Below are 26,891 nucleotides of genomic sequence, written 5' to 3' on the forward strand. Positions count from 1 at the left end.
AAATGCCACAGGAGCACAGAAGAGAAGGCATTCTTCTGACTTAAGGAGTCTAAAGCAGGACTCAGAAGAAAAAAGAAAAGCAAAGTATTCAGGGCAGAGAAGAGTCATGCAAACACAGGGCAGTGTGATCAAATATAAAGTGCTTGCATGTTTGCATGTTTAAGGAATGTCTTTGAGAGCAGGAGACCCTCTGAGTTTGGAAGGAAGGAAGCCCTAAATTCAGAGAGACAGGGAATGCTCTGTTACAGCAGCGGTTTCTAGAATTTTACATTTTATGGGCTAGCAAAAATTAGTAGGACCATGATTAGGGTTCTCAGTGCTTTATGAAGTAACAGCATTTTAAAAACAAAACAAAAAACCTAAAAATCTCTCACCTGCTATCATTTTACACAATAAAATAATTTTCACATCAAAAAAGAAAGAAAGGCACACAAGTTTTAAAAATAGGATATACTAAAATTTATTGAATGAGGAGTGGGTGTAGCTCGGTGCTGGAGCACCTGTTTCCCATGTATGAGGTCCTGGATTCAATCCCCAGTACCTCCTTTAAAAAAAAAAAAAGTTGAATGCAGAAAAATTACAAGGGAAAATAAGGTAAACTTTCAAAATCTAACTTCTTCAGTATCTCCTTTTTCATCACAGCACTTTTTAAGAAGTTCAGATCGTCTGGATGCACTGGTATAAATGGAAGCATATTCTTAAAGCTCTCTACCCCCGAGTAATTTGAGTACACTTTGGGAGGCCCAGGAAACTAGCTCTCAACTACCCAGTCCTGCCTCCCACCTTCTCTCCAGTGCTGAGAAGATATAAGTGAGAAGCAGCCCACATGTCTGACCATGGAAAATTCTGGAAAGGGGCTACACATATGGGGGGGGGGGATTGATTATAAAGCTCTGATAAAGCGTTATCTGTGAGTAATTCCTTAGACTGTGAAATTGGCATTAAACTGTCACTTAGGAGCCATTCCAGCGAGTCCTAACTGAACCTTCTTGTTTTGGCTGAGAGAAAACTTAGTGCAGGATTGGTGACCCACTTTTGAAAGAGTACAGGACCTATTTATTACACATTACCAACTTCATTCCTGTTTTACTTTAGCATGTCTTCAATAACTATTTATAAATTTCTGTAAATCTTCAAATCATTTAGAAAAGGGGGTATGATATATATAAACACACACACAAAAGGTTTTATATTATGGAATGAGGAACATTTAAAACTTGTATGGTTTAATAATGGTTATTGGAATAAAAGTAACATGTTACAGGAAACTATAAAGATAAGAGTTTAAATGATTAGCATTCTTGTTCCTTACCAGCAAATAACTGCAAAGAAGTCAAAAGAATTAAATTTTTAAAAAAAGAGGTTAAAAAGAATAAATGGATAACCCAGCACCCTCTGGAATACATAACCACGATACAAACACTTATAAATAGCATAATATTTATGCTATCTTGGAAGGTTTTTAAATATGGCCTAATGTTATTTGTAATATTAAAAGTATTTGGGGAACCAGGCTCCAAATCACTAGTATTTTCGAAAATGATTAATTGTTATCAAATAATTATAGATATTGAAATTTAGGTAGAAAAGATTTAAAATTATGTCAGGTTTTTACCATAAATATTTGCATTAATGTTAATAACTCAAAAATTAAACTTAGGAGAAAAAGCAATTGGCGGGGTGGGGGGAGACACTAAACCGAAAAAAAACGTAACTGTGAGGAAAGATGAATGAGCTTTGGATAAGCTGAGTTTGGGGGTCCGTGGAAGGTGCCCACACTGCAGCTGGCCACCTGGAGAGGGAAGGCTGGGCTGCGCTCGCTGGGGCCGCAGAAGCAGGGAATGTGCGCCACCCCGAAAAGGGTGTGTTTTAGAGGAGGAAGGGGCTCAGCGCAGGCAGGCGTTAGGAGAGGCCCAGCAAGGGCGTTACTAGTCCATCTTAGGGGACCCCCCCCCACTGTCTTCTCTGTGCATCTGTGGGGACCTGGATTTTCATTTGTTTTCTTAAGACTGTGAGCTCCCTCAGGATAATGACCGTGTCTTTTCATTCTGGGGAATGAATCTGGGAAGACACAGTTTTGCGCCAGCACCTGCAGGCACCTGGAACAGCCAGCTAGGTGAAGACACGGCTCAGGGCCCAGGAGAGCGCCTGGCACTGCCCTCTGTCGCGCCCATGGCCACAGAGCCCTGCTGCGGGGAGGCCTGCTCTGCTTTCCGGGCGCAGCAGCCAAGTACCAGGCAAGAGGCCGCTCTTCACCAGGCCCCGCAGGCACCACGGAGCCCACCCTGCCCCACTCTGGCTGCTCCCCTGGACGCCTGCCCCAGCCCCGCAGCGGGCACCTGCCTGGGCTCCAGCACCCAGAACCCTCCTCTGCCAGGAAGCTGCGTGGCTCGCCTCCTGCGCTCGGCTCTACCTTTGACCCCAGGCCTACCCTAACCACCCGCCACTTCTGAACTCCGGACCCCATGTCATGCTTATCCTTTCCACAGCGGCTGTCGTCTTCTAACGTGCTGTCTAATTCACTGACCGCATGGCTTACTGTCCTCCTCTCCCTGCCGGCGTGACAGCTGCACAAAGGCAGGGATTTCTGTCTGTTGTTTACTTATATACCCCAAATGCCTGGAAATAGTACTCAGCACACAGCAGCAACTCGGCATCTTTGGAAGAACAAGTAGCCTGCGGGGTGCCGCACACACACGGCTGGATTTATCCTCACAAGGACCCACTGGGCAGACCAGGGAACCAGGACAGGTGGCAGGTAGGTGGCCCCCGTCAGAGGGCTGGGGGGGGGCCTCGGTCCAAACAGGAGGAGCAGCGGGTAGCACTGCGGACAGCCAGTGGGTAGGAAACGGCAAAGCCAGGGGCTGCGCCAGCAGGGCCACCTTGATCCCAACCACGGATATTCGTAACACAAAATTCTTTCTTTAACAAGAATTCAGGCTCCAGACCACCATCCACTCCAAGGCCACGCTCTCCAGAAAGGTATATAGATTGAGTTTCAGTGCAGTTAATTACCTTTCTCGCCTCCTTACCCTGCTTACACGGAGGCTGAGAGAAGACAGCTTTCTCATCTTACAGATAAGCACTTTTCTTTATTTTTATGTCTCCTCCTTTAAGGATTCCCACATTACAGATTTTGTGCCCATAAGAAAAGCCACTTAAAGAAGCATGGTTCAGAGAGTTAGAAGAAATTTTAGAGATGACTGCTTAATAAACACACCATCCTAACGAGAGGCCAGGCATTAAAAGAACCAGAGCCTCCTATCCCAACACTTAGCCAAAGTTCTTCATTCAGTTACTGGCTTTGACTGGGCAAATATAATGTAATTTTTGAAAATGAAGAGGGAGAAAGCATATACAGAGTATCTTCTTAGAATCGTGGAAGCAATGTCTTTACATTCTTTTGGCAATATATATTTCTCCAGAAGCACAAATTTTGCCATAATTAGCAGATACATTACAGGAAACTGAAATAATTAGAATAGAGAGAGAAATCATACCTTCTATCAACAGCTCTTGTCCATGACTGCCAAGCAGTGTACGGGACAGGAATGGGGCAAAGTCTACAAAAATTTCACGAAGAAGAGGAGCAACCTTTTCTAAGGCTCTTTCAAGTTTTGCAGTGATGCTGTTGAAATCAAGACATAGAGACTAATAAATATGATTAATTATAAAACATCAAACTGTTCTTCTAAATTAAAATCTTAAAGTCAATGCAGTCCAATCTAGCCCTTGGAATAACAAGGTTCCTGTGGAAGGGACAAATGGTACAGCTCGACGTGCAGTTTTAAGGCTACTCAAAAGAAAGTAGCTAAGAGAGAACGTCTCCACACTGTGCAAAGTCCGCAACCTGCAAGGGCCACAGACTGTTTTTAGCTCCAGGAGCTTCGGGAAAGGACTTCTGATAGACCTGTTTTGTGTGTCATTGTATACATACCCACCCCAAAACTGTTTTGAATACCTATGGCGTGGATCACTGTGACTGATGATACCTGGTTTTGAAGGACTCTCGGAAAAGCTGGACATATGCAGGATAACTGGCATTCAGTGGAAGGGCTGTCACAGAGTTAAGTTACTTGGCCAAAATAGGCCATTTTCCATTTCATAAGTTCATTTACTCTTATTTACCAATCAATGCATTATTATTCATCTTGCTTGCTACTGGATTCAAGTTGCATGGCCTTACATAAGCACTGCTTGATATTCTTGAAAACACCTTGAATAGTTATATGCAAATGAGAAGAAAATGGACAAAGGAAATATTTCTGATCAGGCAGACGAACCATTTGTTAACAGGCCTAGCTCCCTGAGTGAGTGCTCTGGGGGAAGACTGCCTCGGCTGGAACCCTGGCTCCACCACTGCTGTGTGGGTGGCCACCCGCTCCTTAGACTTTCCGTACCTGCAAAAAAGATGCTCACGGTACCTGCTTGGGGAGGGGTGAGTGGGCAAAGGCAGGAAGGTCCTTTAAAGTGCCAGGCACACCAAAAGGCTACTTTGAACAAAACACACTCCCTATTTACTCATATAGAATGTGACTGCGATGTTAATAAAAAGCAAAAATAAATACACAATATCATGTTAGATGAGTACATATCCTTTCATACAGATGATGTGTATGGGAAGAATGAAAGAGTACTTCAAAATGGTGGAAGTTTGGCCAAATGTTACATAGGAGGACAAACCACAGAATAGAATTGTAGAATAATTTGTAAAATCGTGCAAATATTTAAAACCAAACTCTACTTTTTTTTTCAGTGATTAAACAGGGAGTAGGGGATAATCTAGGGTGCCACGTCTTTCCTAACTTGGAAGCTGCAAGATCTGAATCCTTTGTGCGTTCAAAGCTTTACTACTATTACACATACTATCAAAAATGAAATCGATAAAAGAAACCATTTGCAAATCAAATGGCATTTTTAGGTTTGAAGAGTAGATGGTCTAGAATGACGTTCTATCCCAACAACTAGAAAACTGGACGAAATATAGAAAAGAACTATTTTTCAGACAAAACTTGCAGCCCAGTTCTCCAGACGCTGAGTAAAGGACAGCAAACGAGGTCCTGGAGCTCATTTCCTGCCTGTGGAAACCCAGAGCCCAGAGAGCGCTCGGCAAGGAGACTGACAATGAAGCTGGAGGAGGCCGAGGAGGCCACAGCAACGGGTGGGAGCTCCCGAGGCTGCACTGAAGAGCTCCCGAGAGCAACCACACAGGCGCTCCCACAGGGTTCCTCCTGGCCCGAAGGAGAGACCTCACAGAGCGCAGGAGAACAGAATTACCCGAGAATAAAGTCTTCTGTTTCTGCCCCCAAGGAGGGCAGCCATTTCAACAAAGGGTGCTGGAGGAGCCCGGCGGCCACAGGGAGAAGAGTAAGTGCGCGTCCCAAAGCTCCCAGCTGGTACAAAGGAACTCAAGACGGGTCATGGCCTTAAAAGTAAAACTACTAGTAAAACTACAAAACTTTTGGAAGAAAAGAGAGGAGAAAATCTTGGGGACTTGGGGCTAGATGAAGTGCTCTTAGACGTGACAGCAAGTACATGATCCATAATAGGAAAAACAGGTAAATTAGACTCAAGCATCACATCCACACTTCTATTCAGCAAAAGATCTTAAGAGGAGGAAATGCCAAGCTATTCTCTTGAAGAAAATATTTGTAAACTACATTTCTGAAAAAGGACCTGTGTCTAGAACATATATAAAAAATTATCAAAACTCAAAAGTTAATAAATGATCCAAATATAAAATGGACAAAAGTCCTAAGAGAGATCTTGCACTAAAAGAGGACATACTAAAGGTATGAAAAGATGCTCTACATCGTTCGTTACCTATTAGGAAAATACAAATTAAGACCAGAATGAGTTACCACTACATACCTATCGAGATGCTAAAATAAAAATTAAAAAAAACCCAAAAACACCAAATGCTGGCAGAAGGAGAAACTAGATGTTCACACCTTGCTAGTGGGAATGTAAAATGCTGCGGCCACTCTGGAAAAGAGTTTGGCAGTTTCTTATAAAACACAGTTGGGCAATTCCTCTAGAGCTCAAAACTCTCACTCTTGGGCACTTATCCCAGAGAAATGAAAACTTATGTGCACGCAAAAACAAATGTTCATTGCAGCTTTATTCATAGTAGCCCAAGACTGGAAGAAGCTAAGAAGCTTTCATGGGGTCAAGGTTAAACTGCCATGCATTCATTGTGCCACAGACTTAGCAAGGAAAAGGAGTGAGGGTGAACTCTTACTACACCAAAACGTGGACGTGCTCATGGGCATTATGGGGAGTGAAAGAGGTCACTCTCAAAAAAATTCCAGGCAGACATGACTCCAATGGCAAGTTCTAATATTTAAGGATAAATAATATTGATCCTACAAACTACATTATCTTCACATAGAAAGTAATAAGGAAACTAGAGAAAGTACTGTAACTGAGTTTAGAATTAGGTGAGTCAAGTAAAGGTGCAGGATATAAAGTCAATATACCAAAAGTAATTGTCATTCTATATACTACCAATATACAAATACATTTTTTTGTAACTATACTGAGGTATAATTGGCATACACTTAATTGCAGGTAATCACCAATTTCCTTTTGGTTATGATAAATTAGTTTATATTTTCTTTAATTTTATATATATGGAAATCATACAATATGTACTTTACTGGCTTCTAACACACAAATGGAAATTTAAATTAACAAATTTAATTTATTATATCAAAAACATTAAATACTTCAAGATTTAAAAATAAGTACAAGACATTTACAATGAAAACTACGACAGGCTGCTGAGAGAAATTAAAGATTCCAGTGAATGGAATAATATACAATGTTTATAGATCAGAAGTCTCAATATTATTAAGATGCCAACTCTCTCCAAATTGAATAAAAATTCAAAAAATAATTAAAATTTCAGTACAATTTTTAAAAGATATGGATAAGCCAATTTCAAAATTTACATAAAAATATAAATGACATAAAAAGGTCAAAGTAATTTTTAAAAGTGAACAGAGTTAGAGAAATTACACTATCTAAATTCGAGACTAACTATAAAGTTGCAGTATTGAAACAGTGGGGTACTGACAGAGAGATGACTAGATAAACCACACTTCGAATGAAAATATAAGACACAGAATGAAACATAACAAAATTTTGGAATGCATGAATCGGACAAAGGATTTGTAACAGAATATATAAAGAACTCTTACATCTCAATTAAAAATAGAAAAAATATATTGATAGCTTTCAAAAACAAGATATACAAATGGCCCATAAGGACATGAAAAAAATACTTATCATCACTAACCATCTAGAAAACAGAAATGAAAACCAAATTGAGATGTGATTACACAGCCCTTATCAAGTCTTAAAAGGACTGACAATAACAAGTGTTGGTGAGAATGCGGAACAAGTAGAACCTGTACACATTACTGATGTGTAAAATGGTACAAGTATATGGAAAACCAGTTCAGCAATTTCTTATAAAGTTAAGCAAACAGTTAAAACTCAACCCAGCATTTTCCTCATAGGTATTTATACCTATATTTCATACGTATATGAAAATATATATCCACACCAAGACTTATACACAAATATCCATAGAATCTTTATTTATAATAGCCCCCAACTGGAAAAAGAAACATTTTATCAACAGGTAAAGAGACAAATTGTTGGACAGCCATATAATGGAATGATACCCAGCAATAAAACTGAGTAAATTATGCATAGACAGGAAAACATGGATGATTCTAAAATTCCTTTGGATGAGTAAAAGCAGCCAGGCACAAAAAAGTACATAATATGTAATTTGCTTTATGTGAAATCATGGAAAAGACAAACTAATTTAGTGTCAACAAGTATGTGTGTTCTTGGGGCTAGGAAGGGGGTGAATTATAAACGGTGCACAAGGGAAGTTTCTGAAGTGATAGAAATACTCTACACCTTGATCATGACAGCAGTTACATAGGTATATAAACCGGTCAAAACTCATTAAAATGTACATTCATATGCATGCAATTTATTGAATTTAGACAACATACATAAATGGCCTCTATAAAATGGATATGAAAACTAACGATGAAAAAAGACACAAATGCAGAAAATTAAACTGTTAAGAATAAATCTACTAAGAAGTACATGAAACATTAACATAGAAAACCAGAAATCATTTCTGGGAAAATTTTAAGAAAAATCAAAACATGGAGGGAAAAACATGAGTTCCTTCCTAGTTTGGGAGTCAGAATGAGAGGCGGATTCAATATAACTCCAAATGAAAATGATTTCTAGATCCAAGTGCATTCTTTATCAAACCCCCACCTAGTTGTTTTTAAATGAATATTGACAAACTGATTTTAAGATTTAAATGGAAATGAAAGCATCAAGACTCTTGAGGGTTTAAAGAGAACAGGTAGAAATAGAGATAGTGCTCCTTAGTAGCCATAAAGCTAACCACGGCAGAGCAGAAAAAGAAGAAGAACAGACAAATGGGCAGAACGGAGGCTGGGCGCAGAATCAAGGCCCGATGGCCACATGATCAGTGATGAAAGTGGCCGAGTGTCTTTCCAATAAACGGGGCTGGGCCATCAACACACACACAACCCCAACCTTGTAACTTTCACAAAAATCAGCTGCAGAAGGATTACAGATCTCAACATGAAAAGCAAAAAGGAAAGCAATCAGAAGATATGGTAGGGAAAATGAAGGCTAAGCTTTCTTCAACAAAACACAAAACAAACAAAAAATTGATAATTTGTATTTCATTAAAATTGACAACTTCTATCAATCAAAATATACCACATAGATATTGATAAAAAATGCCAGTTTGTGGGAGAAGACACATGCATGATATATAAATATCAAAGAGCTCATTTTCTAAATGCATGATGAACTTTTACAAATTAATAAGGAAAAGACAACCCAATCTTTAAAAAGGAGCAAGGGACTTCAACAGGCAAATCACAAAACAGGAAAACCTAAAGGCCAATAAGACCAATACATACATGAAAAAATGCTCATTCTCTTTAATCATCAGGAAAATGCAAATTAAGAACACCACTACACTTCCACCAGAAGGGATAAATTAAAGAGCTGACAATCCTAAGTACTGTCAAAGTTACGGAGGAACTGGTGCCCCCATATTTTGCCAGTGGATTAGTAAACTTGTAGAACTGCTTGGGAAATCCATTTGGCATTCTTTCCTAAAACCGAACCTGCACAAACCCTACGAATCAGTAATTCCACATCCGATACGTGCATGTACGTGCAATGCACCCTAGAGTAACGTACCAGATGTTCACAGCAGCATGATTTGAAATAGCCAAAAAGTGGAAACGCCCATGTGCCCAAGATCAGGAGACTGGATTAACAAACTGCACTACACATACGCATTGGAATAAAAAAGAACCAACTACTGTCATGTGCAACACAGATGGATCTCATAAGCATCGTGTTGACAAAAAAGTCCAGAAACAAAATAATACATCCCGTAATTCAAGTTTTATAAAATTTGAACAGATATAGATAATCAAGGATGAAAAGGCAGGACGGTGAATGGGCAGAGGAGACAGCAAGTGGCTGGGAGTGGGGTAGCGGGTGGGCCCGGGGGGTCCTTGCAACGTCCATTTCTTGACTTGGATGATGAAAACATGAATGTCCTCACTCTTTCTCTGGGCTTTACACTCACAATTTTTGTACTCTGCTGCTATAAAAATGTGTGTGTAAGTGCGCCTGCAATTTAACTCCGAAATGTGGGCCAGCCCTGTAACAAAGAGTGTGCTTGCATACATGCTACTCCAAATCCTTGTTTGTCTACAAATCGGGATAAGTTAGATGGGGTTTCGCTGTTGCAGTTCCAATTATATGTGTTGAATAGAATTTGTTATAATGAAGATTAATTCCCAAAGTTTTATTTTAAACATTTCATGACCACCCCAGATGCTGAGTTTTACTCTTTGAGCAGGTTTTTAACCTTAATGGGGAAAAATAACGCATATCATAAAACCATGGGTTACAAAGTCCGATGCCAGCATTTGAAAACCTCTGATGATTTCTCAGTTTAGACTGTGAAATATAAACATGTACTGACTTTTAAGTAATGAATAGCCAGCTAAAAAACAGCAAGACAAATGCAATTATAAAATGTAATCAGAAAATGCATAACATACATTCTCAAGAATTCTTAACTATACCTGTGTATTTATTGAGTACTGTTTCACTATGTAAAAAAGTGGGGGGAATAAAACTAGGAGAAAAGTAGTTCTGTATACCTCATGTTTTCAGCAGAATCTTCCGGCATTGGAGCAACAGTTTGTACAGCTGGAAGGTTTTTGCTGGTAGCACCATTCACAAAACTAGAAGAGGAGGAAGAGGACGAGGACCCTGAATCCACTGCACCTGTTCCCAAAATAATAATTTTTAGCCTTAAACATCAATTTATTTAGCAAATTCATCTTACTCACATCATTACTTTCTGATTTGAAAGAACTACTCATTAAATTTCAAAACAGAATTTGACAAAAATCATTTGGCCATTAGTATAGTAATAACCCTATAAATATAAATAACGGTTGTTGCATTAAAATCCAGTTGATTTATTTAGCTAAATCTAACAAAACTACATATTACAAATGGGTAATAAATAAAAGACATCAACAAATGAAAATAATTTCAGATAAAATATGGCTGATAAAACAATGCAAACAGACCTCTTTTTATTGCCATTTTGTAAAATGTTAGTTTTTGCCACGTAAGATACAATTTACAATGAATTGTCTGAGGCTACATTTGTGACACTGCAGCATCAAGTGCTTGTTTTGATAAAATGAGTGCTTAAGAAGGGCTATAATGAGTCTATGTGAACCTGATTAAAATAATAAGTCCTCCTCAATGACATGAAGATGTTATTTTAGAACTGATTTTTCTATAGCACAGAATACATTCTATATAATCTAAGAATATTAAATAGCTGTGGAGTTGAGGGACATCTAGTGTTCCTGAATATTATCCTATCTTATACTATTTCCCATAACATGGAATTGAATTGCTTAATGGGATTTCCTGTGCAATATTTATACTGTATCTATATGCCAACATCTAAAATGGACACTTGACCCAAAACTTTATATATTCCTAAGAAGATGTTCATTAGGTACATTTTATTTTTTACTACACTGTTATGTGCTTCATGCTATTTCTCAACCTCTCGCTACCATCACTTCCTATGTCTATTAATTGTTAAACTAGATATAAAAAGAAAGTACTTTGTCTCATATAAAGATAAAAAGAGGCAATGTGGTTTTTTATTTACCCATCTCTTAGTAAAGAAAATAAATTATTCAATAAACATCAAATTGTTGTTATTGAGTAACAACTGGTGTTTCCTACTACACTGGCATATTAAAACAAGTAAAGCTTTTCTTGATTATTGATATTTTGATAAAAGGGAAACATTTTTCCCTCTTACTAGAAAGCAGAATGTGCTAAAAAGAATAAGATTATAACCTGGAAAGAAAGACTTACAGAATGTCTTCAGACAAGCCAGATACAAACATTGATTTATACTATAGATAAACCATTAATGATGTTTATTCGCTAACATAAACACGCTTGACAGAGTATATTCTACTTACTACAACCCAAAAATGTGTTGTTCATGATAATTCAGACTCAGGTGGTATGATAAGCAAGAGAGACAGAAAGCACAGAGAGGAACTATGGAATGACGGGAAATGGGGAGAATATAGGCAATGACAATAGATGGAAGAGTTCAAGGCTACACAGCTTGGAGTAGAGAAGGCTACTATAGTCAGGGAAGAAAAGTCAGGGGCCTTCTTGCGTTGTATGATTACCTAAAATGGAATCACAAAGATTTGGGTAAGGATTTATTTAGCTAATAGTCAACAGGAACATTTCTGGAAATTAAAAAAAATTTTTAAAGTTATTACAGGCAGGCTTTTAAAATGTGTAGTGATTAGGAATTTTCTCTTCCTGGAATCATTAAGAAAAGTTGGACAATGAATTGGACACAATGGTAATCTAAGTATATAAATTAATTCGAGGCAAACAATGGCTCTTATTCTCATGCACTTTTTACAAGGCCCTGGCATATTCCCAGGCTCTCAGGCGGAGCCCTACTGTCGACACTTGAAGATTTCACAAGGAATATACCAGAATAGTCATTGAACTAGAGTCTCCCAGTCAAGGCCGCTGGAAGCATTTTCTGTCACCAACATTTTTAGTAAACTTTGCTATTCATGATACAATTTACTAATTTTTACATATCAAATTTCAGTGTTCAAATTATCTTTTGCTTTTGTTCCCCAAACTACATTTCATTATTCAGATTTCTCTCTGAAAGGCAACAGCACTCTGTGTTTTGAGGACTCAAAACAAAAATTAACAGTGTCCTCTAAAACAGCCACTAAAAAATGTACCCTAGAAAAATTCTGAAAGTAGTAACATAAAGAATAACCTTCCTAAAGAGTAATATAATCTTAAATGATCAGGATATTTAAACTTTTTAAGATCCAAGCAGCAGAAAAATGAAGATATAGAAACGGAAAAAGATGAGGTATCACAAAAATATATAAGGACAATACCTGTTGTATTAATCATACTTTTTGGTGTAGCTCCGGTAGCAGCAAATATGTTGGCGGTACTGCCCGTTGGCAGCCCGCTCCCCGCGGCAGAGGCCCCCACGGTGGTCACGGCCAGGCTGCCTGCAGGCGGTTTCTTGACAGGCACCACCACGCTCCTGCCAAGGAGGGAGGGGTGGGAAAGCACAAACAGCACCTGAGACGAGCGCTAACCCTCCAGCGCCACAAACACAGAGTCGGTACTGAACTGCCTTTTTGGTGGGGTTGGTTTTTAACTCCTGAGTCCAATGACGTCAGGGAGAAGAAAATGGACAATAAGGATAGAGTAGCAAATTGAATTGGTTACTAAGAGTCATTAGGCAAGCATTCAGATAGAAACTGGAATTTGAAAGCCTTTCTTAAAAATGATATGTGGACTATAATCATCAGTCTGAGAACACTGGAAAAATGTGGGTTCAAATGAACTTATTTTGCCTAGGCATACAGGGTTTTTTGGGCAAATTATACATAAAATGTCCATCTACGCGTCATATTCTTCACGTGTAAAACATTCAAGCATAAAAACATTTGAAAACCAAATTCTACAGCTTCTCCATAGTAAAGCAAAATGTTCAATCAGCACTTAGTAATAACATCCAATGGCATAATGAGATTACACTTTATTTTTCTAAACAAAATGGTATTTTTTTTTCACAGCAGGAATGATATTATAATGCTATAAAAGAAAACTGAGCTCATAACACTAGGCATTTGGTTAGAGATCTATTTAGCTTTTTAGCCTTGACTTTTTGAATATAAGAATTCAATTTTTTCCATGCTTCTTTAGAGTATTTTAATGAATTTCATAAAAAATATTTCTGAACTTGAAATTTTATTAAGTTTAAATAAATGTAGGTAACAGTTTAAAGTAAGAATAAAAAAACTATTTCTCTAAAACAATAAATACTTATATATCCTTGTAGTGAAACATCATTCTTCTCAAAGATTAAAACGGTACAAGCTTTATTTAACAAATATTTTCCAGGCATAACTCAACAACCAATGAATTTACTCATCTATGAAAGGGATGTATGCAGTCTCTTAAGAGCAAATGTGTTGCTTTAAACTGGTTGACCGACAATACCAAATAGCCAATCTAAACTAGCTCTTTGCAATGCATTCATAGTTTGTAATTTTCCTATGGAAAAGAAAACTATGTCAATGGCTCTTTCTTAAATAAGTTGATAGCTTAAACTTCCTTAACAATGTTAAATTTTTTTCTTCAAAGAAACAGTTTTTGCTAATATTTCAGTGACTTGAATCTTTGATGTCAAAATTTAAATTTTAATCCCTATTATTCTTAGTTTTAGAAATATTTAAATTTATTTTTGGGTGACCAAAGGTATGATAATCTTAAAAAATTTTCTTCATTTAAAAAAAAAAACGCTTTTGGATACTTTCTACTTTTCTCTCTATAGATCTATGGATGGAGTCAAATTCATTACACTTAACTATGACCTCTCAACTCTCTTAACAAGAGCACAGGATGTGTTTTAAGTCCCATCATTTATTTCATTGAGAAGCAGTGTGGTATTACCAAAGGAATACAGGATATGGGGTCAGAAGACAAAGGCTTGAAAAATGGATGCCTCCCAAGCTGTGCATCTTAAAATCCAGTTCCTTACTGTGAACATGGTAAGCTTACTGCCAATACCCTCACATGTAACTGGGGAGATTAAATGAGACTCTGAGAAGACTTTCACCTATAAAAGGATATTGTCAATTATGAGGTGCCTTATAAAGGTTAGTAATTGTTACTATTATTAAAATCAAAATAATTCTCTTCATATAGGATGTAGGATATCTAGTTATTATAATAACCTAAAGAAAGATCAACAGGGGAAAAAAGGAAGATACTAATTTATTTCTGGTTTATCATCAAAGTGCTCTAAATTTTGAAACAAATGTGAGATGCACTACTTCATGGGTGATCTATCAAGAATACAAAATTATCAATTCAGATTTGAAAAGTAGATATGCGTGAAACCTTAACCCATTTTTTAAACATCTCTCATAAAATTCTCATGGTTCCGAAAGAGAAACAGGCTGAAAACACATTCCCAGCTCTGGGCAGAAACTCCCAGACCAATCACCAGAGGCCTCTGGCTGGGTGCAGTGGCTACACTAACTTGTATTATGAGAAATTAATTATAGAAATGAGAGGTAACTTTTTTTTTTTTAAATCCCAACAAGCTGAATTGATGGCCTGTCGATAAAATACAAAAAAACATTAAAGCAAGTCTACTAAAAACTGAAAGCATGTTACTTAACAGCAACTGATGGGCAGCCCGCCCTCTGGAGTCTTCCCTGATGGCTCATTGCCCTTTATGATGAGATTCTGAACAGTCTGCATGTCCCACATCTGTAAAGGGTAAGAGGGCGTGATAGCACCAAGTGCTTAGCACACCACCAGGGACACATCCCTCCTCAACAGACTTCAGCTCTGCTGAGCAGGGCCCAAGCTGGATCTACATCCACTAGAGTACCCAGACCATGCCACGGCCAGCCCCAAGGAACTCAATTCCATGTGCAGTTTTAGCACCATATTTCAAGGAATATGGCCTAAGGGAGCAGTTAGGTTGACAGTAGATCTGGAAAACAAGTCATGTGAGGGAAGGATGAAAGGACTAGAAAATCACAATTTAAAGAGTAAGGAAAAAAGGACAGCACATTTTAAAATCTGAAGGTATATGAGGGAACAAGATTAAACTTCCATGTACCTCCAAACACAAAATTAGAACAACCAGGAGCAGGTACTGTCTCGTAATTTTTATGAGCATGAATGAGGAACGACGTCTCAAGTGCTCAGATGGCTAGGACGAAGCTGGACTGGGCAGGTTTCTCAGATTCTTTCTGAACCTACAACTTAATGAATGATAAGAACTATTTTCCCTAGGCCAAATTAATGACCTAGAATCAGATTACACATTCTTGTCCTTAATATCATTTCTTCATCAATACTATCCCCTCTCCAGTACCTAGATCTATGACCTATTAGACAAATCGTTTGAAAGTCCCACTTGCCAATTTGTTTTGGCACCACATTGGTTGTCTTTTAAGAACACCATTCTTTCTTGTAAATACTTACACAGGGAAGTAAGAATTTCAACTCTTTTACAAACCCATCCATTTATTATTTGATATTTCCCACTTGGTTACCTATTCCACCTACACCAAAAAGTCTTACCTATAAATCTATGTACCCAGTGGCATTTTTTTAAATTTCAAGAATATTCATCTGTCATAGAGTTTTGGAATGTTATGGGATATTTTAGAAATAATGCAGCTTAAACCCCTTATTTTATAGGTTGGGAAACTGAGTCCCAGAGAGGCACAGGGAAAGGGTCAAGGTCACATAGCTAATTATGGAGACCCAGCATTAACAGCCATTTCTCCTAATTTCCAGATTATCACTCTTTCCCTAACAAGATCTGTGTATGTGAGACATTTATCTTGAAAGAAATAACTTGAAATTTCAGAGAGAAACCATGTGTTACTGATTTTGGGGTAACATAATTTACGCCCATCAGCAGTCTCAGGGTTACTGCTCCCACAATCCCTTGCGCTCTTCTGCCAGCGGCGAAGTGGTGACCAGAGAGAGTGCCATCAACATATCAACATCCACAAGCACATCCATGGGGTGGCTCCAAGAAACATGCCCCTCAGGCCCTCAAAGAGATCCGGGAATTTGCCACGAAGGAGATAGGAAGGGTGGATGTGCACATTGACACGACAGCATCGTGAGGATGAGGTTGAGGATGAAGATGCCCCAAATAAGCTCTATACACGCCGGTTACCTGTGTACCTGTCACCACATTCAAAATCCTACAGAAAGTCAATGTGGATGAATCGACAGCTGAGTATCAAATAAAATATCAAGTGACTGCAAGGGAAAAAGAAGGCTTTTGCTCTGATGTTTTCATCTTTTATGTTTCTCCATTTTGCAAACTATTTCAAGGGAAAAAAAGATGCATAAGAAGTAACTGTGCATTTGATGCACTCAGCCTACTGGAGACAGATTGTTTCTTCAGCTCATCGAACTGTCTCTTTCCACGCCAGGAGAGACAAAGACCACAGCTGGGGACAGGATGGCTCAACCATGCTCATCAAATCTTCCGGCAACTGGCCTTAACAGCACTGAGCCCAGGGTACTCTGGGAGTAATCAAAGCAGGATTACCACGACCAGACAGCATGGAGACTTTGAATTGTACCCTTTAGAAGATTTTTCATCAATTTGGCTTACATTTACTTGCACATCTTATAAGTGGAACAGCCAGAATACTTTTTTAAAAAAATTAGAAATCATCAAGAATAGAAAATGAGGTGCTCAGCAGGAATTACAATTTTTCATATTCTTACTTTATGCTAAGTTTAAAGAAGTCAATGTAGGAGAATTCTCTACTGAGCATTTCTTTATTATTTACACCTAATTTTTATCCTTAGTACTAAACTAATGTAAAATCAGGAATGAAACCAGAGGGATTAGCACAGCCTAACCAATATGCCAAGTCTATTTAATAATAAGAAGGCTACCTAAATTATTTTCTTAGTACCGTATTATTTACAAAAGATTAAGTTTTATTTCGGAGATTTTCTTTTTCAAAGAATGAAACATTTAGAAGCAAAATTATAAAAGTTTGAGGAAAAAATGCATACTAGCAGTTTGAACATATCAAATCCAGTAATTTCAATAAAAACACAGTTGTAAAATCAAAGAGGGGAGGGTAAAAATTATGTAAGATTGATGTTTGCTAGCCATTGAAGCAATGCAATTGTACGTTTTTTTATGTGTGCCATATTCTGGACCTAAAACAATTTTTTAAAAACAGTAACAGTTCAAAGACATGGAGAAGCACATTTCCTCCTGCTTTTTCTGTCTTTTGCCCAAACTAAGGGGGAATTCAGAAAACCCAAGGAAATTAAGAATGCACTAAATCACAGATCTGTATCAAAAGATTAAAAAAATATATATGGCTATATAAGATCAAAATTTTAGTTTAAAATATTGGGTAAAAGCTTAATTGGTAGTTTTAGAGAGAAAGTATCACCTCAAAGTAAAAATTAGGCAGTGACTAATGCACTAAAAGTCACAGCTCAGCTAGAAGGTTTTATGGACCATGGACTGTATCAAAAGAGACAGTAATGCAGGGGGATGCTGGAAGGTGATTTTTGAATGCTCGGATGAGAACACTGAGCTTTTCTGTTAGAAATACAACTACGGTCAAGACTTTCTTTGCTTCACAGTAATATTAATAGAACATTGTTAACAACTGTTTTAGTTTCATAATGGTGCTTCCTTTATACATCTAGTGTTTCCTAACCGCAGTAGAGGATATACAGCATTTTCAGTGCTTTACCCTTGATAAATACGTGTTAGGGTCCCTCTATAACCAAAGACATACGTGTAGATCTGAACAGATAATTGGGGGAAATGAAAGACAGAATCAGCACTCTCTAGATATGGAGATAAGACTATTTATATAATATTTTATACTACAGTCTGATCAAAGACTTAAAACTCAAAGGAAAAGAAGGTTTATTTTACCTAAGTCTAAACATTTCTAAAACTTGATGCTACAATTTATTTAGTGAAAATGGTAGTATGAACTTGAAAACTCTAGAATTCATGAATATTCCATCCTGGGCAAGAAATGTATCAGTCATTTTAGGAAATTACTTCCAAACTTACAATCTGGGATAAATATAAAGAATGCATTGTTAATGTTTTTGCAATAGAAACAATATAACTTTTAGTTAACAAAAGTAAAACCTCAGGTGATTTCCACTGCAGTTTTAGAATATTAGGAAATATGACTTACCTACAAAGAAATGAGCAACTGAATTTATATCTACTTTTCAAATATAAGAATAAAAATGAAAAATACATTATGGTCACATCAGACCCATTGCAGTTCTGTGCTTGAAAATGGTAGCACTCAGGACTTGGCTTCTAAAGCCTGTGATAGTGGGTCCTATTTTCAAAGAATTCTGTCTGATGTTAAAAGACTTGTCATAACTTGGATTTCAGGCTTTAGTGCTGCAGAAATATGTTTATACACCTCATAATGTAATTACAGCTACCTTAAGGACAGATACAGCGAATGGTAGCAATATATTGGAAATCTAATTGAAAAATGCCATTGTCCAGAGGCACTTGTGGGGATGCTGCCTCTGAAAAGCTGCTCAATGCTTCAGAGTTTGAAGTTAAAGATTTGATGTTGTCACTCTCAATCTACTGAATGGCTGGCAGACAATCAAACCCGTCTGGCGGGCTGGCAGCTCATTTTGCTGGCAGGTGGCAAACAATTAGACACACCAATTTGTGCCTCCTGATGACATTAAAGCATGAAACTAAGTTGTATGCAGGGCCTAGTGATTTGTGTGAAAGCATTTCAAAAATAATACTCTTTGCCGGGGCAACTCATTTCAGACTGCCACCTCCCATTATGGCTTTGAGCAGTGACGACGACAGACTCGCGCTAGCGTGGGGCAAGGCCGCTTCTGTTCAATCCGTCACCAGCGCCCCTGAGACCTCAATCCCCTCCTTTCATCAATATCACCTCATCATTTACATTTGATAGTACTTGAGCTACTGCATATATTAACTACACTGGAGACGCTTTGCCTAAAAATGGAAATATGCCTTGTCCTCCTCCATTTCACTGGTACTTATGCAATTTAGAATACAATCCCACTCTGACTGCATTTTGCACAAATGGTACCAAGAACAAATGGAAAGTTCTATTTTTTAAAGGAATAGTCTCAAAAGTATAATAAATTGAGTAGCAAGGAATACGGACACTCAAGTAACTGCTTTAAGTTTCAATGAAAAAATAATTCTAACAATAATCCACATTGAAACAAAAATATTTTACTCTTTATTCCACTGGATTTTCTTACACAAATCACATTTTCTATTATTTTGTATTCTCACAAAGTTTAAACATATAATTTAAAACTAAATGGAAAACAGAACTTTAATGACCCCAAATCAATTATATAAATGTATATGTGTATGTTTATGTATATGAGTATTTTTATGCATATGCATAGATATACAAAAGTACAAATACTTACATGCATATGCAAATATATATTCTCAATCACACATACACACATATCCTGGGAACATAAACCAAACAGGTAAAATGGAAGACATCAATGTGAAATGACAAAAGGGACATTTAAGGAATTATATGAATATATATCAGAATGTAACATTAACACAAACTATAAAAGAAAAAATACCAAAAAATAAAAAATGAGAAAAAATATTTCCTACATTGTTATACGGCCCGTTTTTTATATATATATATATAAAAAATGTATCTATATTTATATATATATAGCTTATATTTATATATATAAACTAATAAAAATATTTTATCTTTTATGACCATTATTCACAAACATCTTATCCTCTTCTACTAGTCTGTAAGCGCACAGTAAAGAAAACTGATATTATTCATCTTTATAGCTCACACAATAACTACTACCTTGTGTATTTTCACAACAGATTTTCAAGAAATTGTAGGACATTGGTTGAAATGTTTACAGTCAAACATTATATTTGTATATGAAAGAAAAAAAGGGCATAGCATAACTAAAAATGGCTTTGCAGTCACAGTTCTACCCCTAAACTAAAAATCACTGTCTCTACTTTGAACAAAGCAGTTTGGCTCTTTTAGAAAAAGCAATATAAAATATGTTTTGATTATTTACTTTGACATTCCAATTTAAGAAATATTTGATTACCCTAACTTGCTCTTGTCGTTTTAAAACAAAAACACATGCTTGTCAATTACTACATATGTATACATTTGTTCTGTATAGAAAAGTGCTCTTAAATATCAGTAACAATTATTTGATTCTGGTGGAAAATCAATATACTCTTCAGTTTACATGTTAACATGCAAACATAATTTAGAATATGCATCAATTCCAGTGTTCAAAATTAAGTACTACTGTCAGTAATTAGAGACTAGCTAAAATGATTTTATAATGCTACACAGGTTTTTAAATTGTAGGATATACACTACATGTACAGATACTTTGGTTCTAAAATATTTTATTCTGCTTTTATGAGCTATCATTTATATTACACATATTTTGGAACAGTGGAAAGAATTAGTTGTTCCTTAGCTAAGAAATCCTTCTAATTTAAACTTTTCATGTAGACACATGAGCTACAGTATAAGCAGTGCAGAGACCTAAAATGCCTCCCAGCAATATTTACTTTGAAATATCTGCCTCAAAGTACGACTTTTAATTCTGTAACAATGGAAAAACTGTGGTTAAGGATGATGTGATGTTTGCACAATATTATAATATAATTAATACCACTGAATTATTTAAAAATATGCTTTTATACTGGTAAAGTTCAAAACAAAGATGATCAAAAACAATTTGTTTTCCATATACCTGCATTTAAATCTCAAATTTGAATTTCACTATTTAAATTAAGCTTCTTAATGTCTGACAATTACTATAGCTTTCTATAAAATTATAATAGAGTTGCGGTGCCCTCCTCCTCATCTTATGCATGAAGCCAGGGCAGTCCTAGTGAGAGCAAGCGGCTATCCCAACGTGCTGCGGTCACCGGGCTTGGTGCTGGCTCGATGTACTCCCTCCAGCCCTCTGGCTAAAATAAAATGCCTGGCTTCCCGGTGCGCCAGGCTGGCCTGCCACCTTGACAGGCTTTGTAATGGGGAGCTACATTAGTAAGAAGGAAGTCCGGGAGACTCCCCGTAACATTTTCAAGCGAACAGGCCCGACTTTTCCTGTATGGACGACAGCACATACCTGTCGAAGGAATGAAACTGCATGGGAAGAATAGCTTGTGCTTCTCTCTTCAAGGCCGGATCTGGGTATGGGATGGGTTCAGGGCCACATTCTGCAATTTCGACTGGGGCAGCCACAAGACTTTTCAGTATCTCTTTGACGTTGATGCCTTTGGTTTGAGTGATACTGGATATGGAAGGTGCGGGCTTCAGCATTTCACTGGGGTTCTCCGTTAAGCTCTCCTGTGACTTTTTCACCTCGGATGATAACGTGGACAACAGTTCACTCATGGCATCAGGACCTGCGCTGGTCTCTAATTCGGCCCCATTCAGGATGCTAGCCACTTGCTCCTCTCCAATTCCAGAATCTGTATGAGGAATTGAACTTTCCAGCGGAATCTCTTCACCAGGGGCTGGTGTTTCTTTTTCCTTTACAGTCTCTGGAAAAACAGCAGGTGTTTCTGTAATGAATTAAAAAATTGGTTAAAAACCGCTTCACAAATGAAAACCCTGTATTATTAATCAAATATGCTCACATATAAGAAAAAAGAATATAAGGCCTGAGCAAAACAAAGTCTGTGAAGAGGATGTGCATAGTACCACAATTCAATTGAAACATATTATCCATATTCACCTGCCAATATTTCATATGGGAAGCCTCAACATAACCCTGTTTCTTATATAAATTATCTGGTACATCAAAACTGAGGTTTTTAAATGCATTAGGAAACAAGTGCTACTACAATATTTACAGCAGCTTATAAATAAATATGCTTATCCTTTCATTGTTAGCTACTGAAATATCATGCAGAAGAAATTCTTATACTGCAGTAATATTTTCCTTAAAAATATAAAGTCAATTTTATAACTTCCTTGGTTCCTTAATAACATTGTAAAATTTAATTAGGTATATGCAGTTGCAATTTTTAGTTGAATATCAACTTAAAAATTAGCTACATATAATATATAAAGTTCTGAATAGTTAATTACAAAATGCAAAGCATGTCAAATGAATAGTTCAAAAGGATAAATACTTAAATAGTAGAATAATGTTTCTAAGAATTTAAAATGCCTCTAAGTACATTTAAAAACAATTAGTTTGGGACATTCATGCTCATTCTTTGTTAATAAATACCCAGTTCAATCCACACAAAATTAAATCAGGAATATATATATACTATATCTGAAACACACAAATTTCTTATTATAATAGCTAAATTTTTAAAAAATCTAAAAAATGGTAAAGTCATGTCAAATCTCATCATATATAGGTCAATATAATGAAATTCTCTACCTAATAAAATGTTATCAAGTTCTAAATGATGACCTTGAAACATTTATCCAATATATGTGCAACCGTTTCTTTAGTATGATGGAAATAATAATGTTCAACTTAAAGAGTCATGTTGAAGATGAAAATCACACAATATTAACAGAGTATATGTAATTTTTTAAAAAATTTATTTCTCTCCCCTCCCCCCTCCCCGCCCCAGTTGTCTGCTCTCTGTGTCCATTTGCTGCATGTTTTTCTTTGTCCGCTTCTGTTGTCAGCGGCACGGGAATCTGTGTTTCTTTTGGTTGCATCATCTTGTTGTGTCATCTCTCCGTACGTGCAGTGCCACTCCTGGGCAGGCTGAACTTTCTTTCGTGCTGGGTGGCTCTCCTTACAGGGCGCACTTCTTGCGCGTGGGGCTCCCTATGCAGGGACACCCCTGCATGGCAGGGCACTCCTTGCGCGCATCAGCACTGCACGTGGGCCAGCTCCACACCAGCCAAGGAGGCCCGGGGTTTGAACCTCGGACCTCCCATGTGGTGGACAGACACCCTATCCACTGGGCCAAGTCCGCTTCCCAGTATATGTAAATTATTAGCAGTCGTTTCACAAAGTACATAATAAATGGTAGCTATTCCTATTATTTTGTTGCATATCTAAGTTTTCTCCTTTGTAAAACAAGATCTATTCCAAATTTTAAGACCTATACATTCTGCAAAACTACCCTGAAGTTTCTGGTTGTTTTGAAAGGTTTATCAGAAAGAGGAAGGTATAAGAAGATGCCTAAGAAGGGAACAGGTGACCTTGATTTCAGCAAGCCAGCTCAGCTTGCACACTCTTGTGAACACTCTAGGGTGAGCCCAGAGAAATGTTTTGACGATACCCCCGTTGGGAGAGATCATCACCAGCTGCAAGTCAGGAGGCCCGTACCACATGCGAAGGAGACTCTACAGAAAGAAGGCTCAGATCTTGGGACTTACTAGGCAACTTTATTAATTTCTCAAATGTAGACTGACATTGTGACATTCAAAAAGAATGTGACTTTTTTCCCCAGATTAATTTCAGAGTAAGTGTGTGAAGTTTTCAAAAGAAAGACAATTTTTAAAAAATTCTCCTTTACTTTTCATTCTAATTGCATTAAATCTATACATTAATTTAGGGACAAATAACATCTTTACACTATGCACCTTTTCCAATATCCAATGCTAATTAAAAAAAATTTTTTTTTTAAGATTTGTTTATTTATCTTCCCTTCCTCCCCTCCCCTTGTCTGCTCTCTGCGTCCATTTGCTGTGTGTTCTTCTGTGTCCGCTTGTATTCTTATTAGCCACACCGGGAATCTGCATCTCTTTTTTGTTGTGTCATTTTGTTACATCAGCTCTCCATGTGTGCAGTACCACTATAAAAAGAGTGTGCTTTTTATATGTGGGGCAGCTCTCCTTGCAGGGCGCACTCCTTGCACATGGGGTTCCCCTACGCAGGGGACACCCCTGTGTGGCACGGCACTCCTTGTGCGCATCAGCACTGCACGTGGGCTAGCTGACCACATGGGTCAGGAGGCCCTGGGTTTGAACCCTGGACCTCCCATATGGTAGATGGATGCTCAATCAGTTGAGCCAAATCTGCTTCCCTAAATTGACTAAGAAACAAATATCTCTCAGATTTAATGTTATTTTGTAGGTATCCTCATATTTAGCAAATAAATTTTATTTTGCTTGTTTGTTCCAGGATACTAGATGTGAAAGAATAAAATATCAATATGTGGAACATGATAATAGTCAAACTCTGTATGAGCAAATGTGAAGAATCAGATAGACTATTCTCTGTTGTTCCCAAGATTAAAAATGAAAGTATATGCATTAAAGTTTTGAGAAGACAGATGCTCTCCGTAATACTCTGTGGCAAATCATTAGAGAATGGAAAAGGTAGGAGGTAAAGGCACTGGTTTGGCATTTTAATAAAACCATGTAAGAGAAGATTAGGATGTGAATTAGAATTAATAGCAGTACGAATGAAAAGGAGGTGACTCGAGGTGACTCTCAAGTAAATAGTTTGAGAAAGAAAAAAAGAATGGTGATATGACAATAACTGAGAAAGGAACCACAGAAGGAGCAGTTTTTACCAGGGGATTATCAGATTGAATTTTGAATCAACAGGGTCTGCAGTATCTCTGGGATATTTACAACAGTGGGGCAAGAGGTGTGGCTGCACATTTGGGGATCATTCAAATGGAGGTGATAGCTGAAACCTGAAGATGATGAAATTAACCTGCTTCCAGATAGGAGACACACTGAATCTCAGGAACACATCTTCACATCCATAAATTACAGATTTTTTGAGAGAAAGCTGTGGCAGAAAACTTGGGAGAGAAAATCAAATAGCAATAGGGACATTTCTAAGACAACCAGATAGAGGATTCAAAAGCAGGAGGAAAACAAGAAATACCAACAACAAAATCACAGCGTCATGGTTACCATGCATAGACTAACTTCTCTTACGGCGGAATATATGTATATCACATACACATATACATATATGAATATACATGTGTGTACATCCATACAGGAGACAGACGAATGTGGTTAGGTCGATCACTCAGTCAGAATTTAGCTGCTTTCCAGATTTGGCCTAGACTGTTGGCTTTACTCTAATACTTGAAGTCTAAGCACCTTTATTGATGGCATGTTTTGACATTAAGGGTTACATAAAATACTTAAACTTTTTGAGTTTATTTAGACAAATATATAAGCATTTCATTAGCAAACAAAATATCTAAGACAAATACTGTCTTTGACGTGGTATTCACAAGCTACCACCCCTAAAGTTTCTGCCGCCAATTATACGTCTTGCTTTTCTGTTCAATTAACAGACTCTCAAATGACATTAAAATCTAACTTATTGGGAAGCGGCTGTGGCTCAATGAGATGAGCTCCAGTTTACCGTATGGGAGGCCCAGAGTTCCTGTCCTGGGGCCTCCTTGTGAAGGTAGGCTCACCCGCAGGCACCGCAGAGCATCTCCAGGCCCACAGGTGCAATGGAGAGCTGACTCAGCAAACAGGTGACGCAACAAAAGAAGGGAGTCAAGCAAGAACACAGAAGAGCCCGCAGCAAATGGACATAAAGAGCAAAGAGCAAGCAAGCTGCAAGGAGAGAAGGGAAATAAAATAAACACAGACACAAAAGAATATACAGCAAAATGGACACAGAGGGCAAACAGCACACAAAAAGTTGCAAGGGGGGGAATAAAAAATATATATATAATAAAAAAATCTAACTTATTAAAGATACTTGGAGCCCCTATATAAACACTGACTTCTCAATTATAAAACACAATGGAAAATTTATTAAACTGCGTATCAACATTTTTCAAATGTCGCATGTCAAAATATTTGCACAGTGCATACAAAACTCTTAATTCTTATTTTAATGTAACTAATAAAAGAATGATTTCAAAAAGGAAACAAATTTTGACATTTTAATAAGAATTCTATTCAAGTAAATACACTTTGTAAAACATATCCTGTGATTGTTTTACATAAAAGAAAAAATAAACTCCAATGGAAAACTTTATAACAGTAACTAACGGCAAAGAAAAAAACAGATCAGTAGTAAAAAGGCAACTTCTCACTGTGCACTGATATCTTTTAAAGAACATGTAATCAGTTGATACCACTGATTTCAGCATAGAAAAATTATCCATTTCCAGAATGCTTCTTTGTCACACTGTATTACTTGGAAAGTTTAACCCAAGTCACCTCCATAAGAAGCTAAGTGTAAGCACAACGTATTCATACATGACTGTAAATCTGTGCAGGTTCTATAACGGCAGCAGGTTTGCACCTTTTCAGTAATTCTCATTGGTGTCTGCAGCAACAGGCCATGTCAGTGTTCAAAGCAGAAGCACAGCTAGCCTTGTCAGAGCAAGCACTTGGATGCCAGATGCCTCTTTTTCTTGCTACTTGTCACTGGCTCTAATAAGTTCATCTAATATATTCTGAGGAAAATATGAAGGTAAGTTCAGCAAATGACATGGTGTCTACATGGTCTCATTTATCACACTCCTTCCTGTAAAAATCTTGTTTTAGGGTGATTTACAAAGTGTTTCAATATGTTTCACCTATTAAATTACTCAAATTGCTGTTTTCCAAAACTAACTAATAATGAATAACATGAAAGGAACATATGGCATCTTCTTAGTATAGCACAAAAAA

The 26,891-nt window shown here is 37.3% G+C and overlaps 1 protein-coding gene across 6 annotated transcripts in view; it reads right to left on the reverse strand.

Moving 5' to 3' along the window:
- Positions 1 to 26,891, reverse strand: part of NBEA (neurobeachin) — a 579,373-nt gene that overhangs the window by 339,611 nt on the left and 212,871 nt on the right. For 4 of the 6 annotated variants that reach the window (XM_071208159.1, XM_071208158.1, XM_058276965.2 and 1 more), the window contains exons 30-33: positions 21,430 to 21,868; positions 12,591 to 12,745; positions 10,260 to 10,386; positions 3,501 to 3,628 (exon numbers count right to left, since the gene is read on the reverse strand). In XM_071208159.1, the coding sequence (XP_071064260.1) occupies positions 3,501 to 3,628; positions 10,260 to 10,386; positions 12,591 to 12,745; positions 21,430 to 21,868 (849 nt within the window). The remainder of the gene's footprint in view (positions 1 to 3,500; positions 3,629 to 10,259; positions 10,387 to 12,590; positions 12,746 to 21,429; positions 21,869 to 26,891) is intronic. The other 2 variants (XM_071208160.1, XM_058276963.2) reach the window with 1 other exon arrangement.

This window comes from Dasypus novemcinctus, chromosome 15 (assembly GCF_030445035.2).
Source record: "Dasypus novemcinctus isolate mDasNov1 chromosome 15, mDasNov1.1.hap2, whole genome shotgun sequence".
Lineage (NCBI taxonomy): Eukaryota > Metazoa > Chordata > Mammalia > Cingulata > Dasypodidae > Dasypus > Dasypus novemcinctus.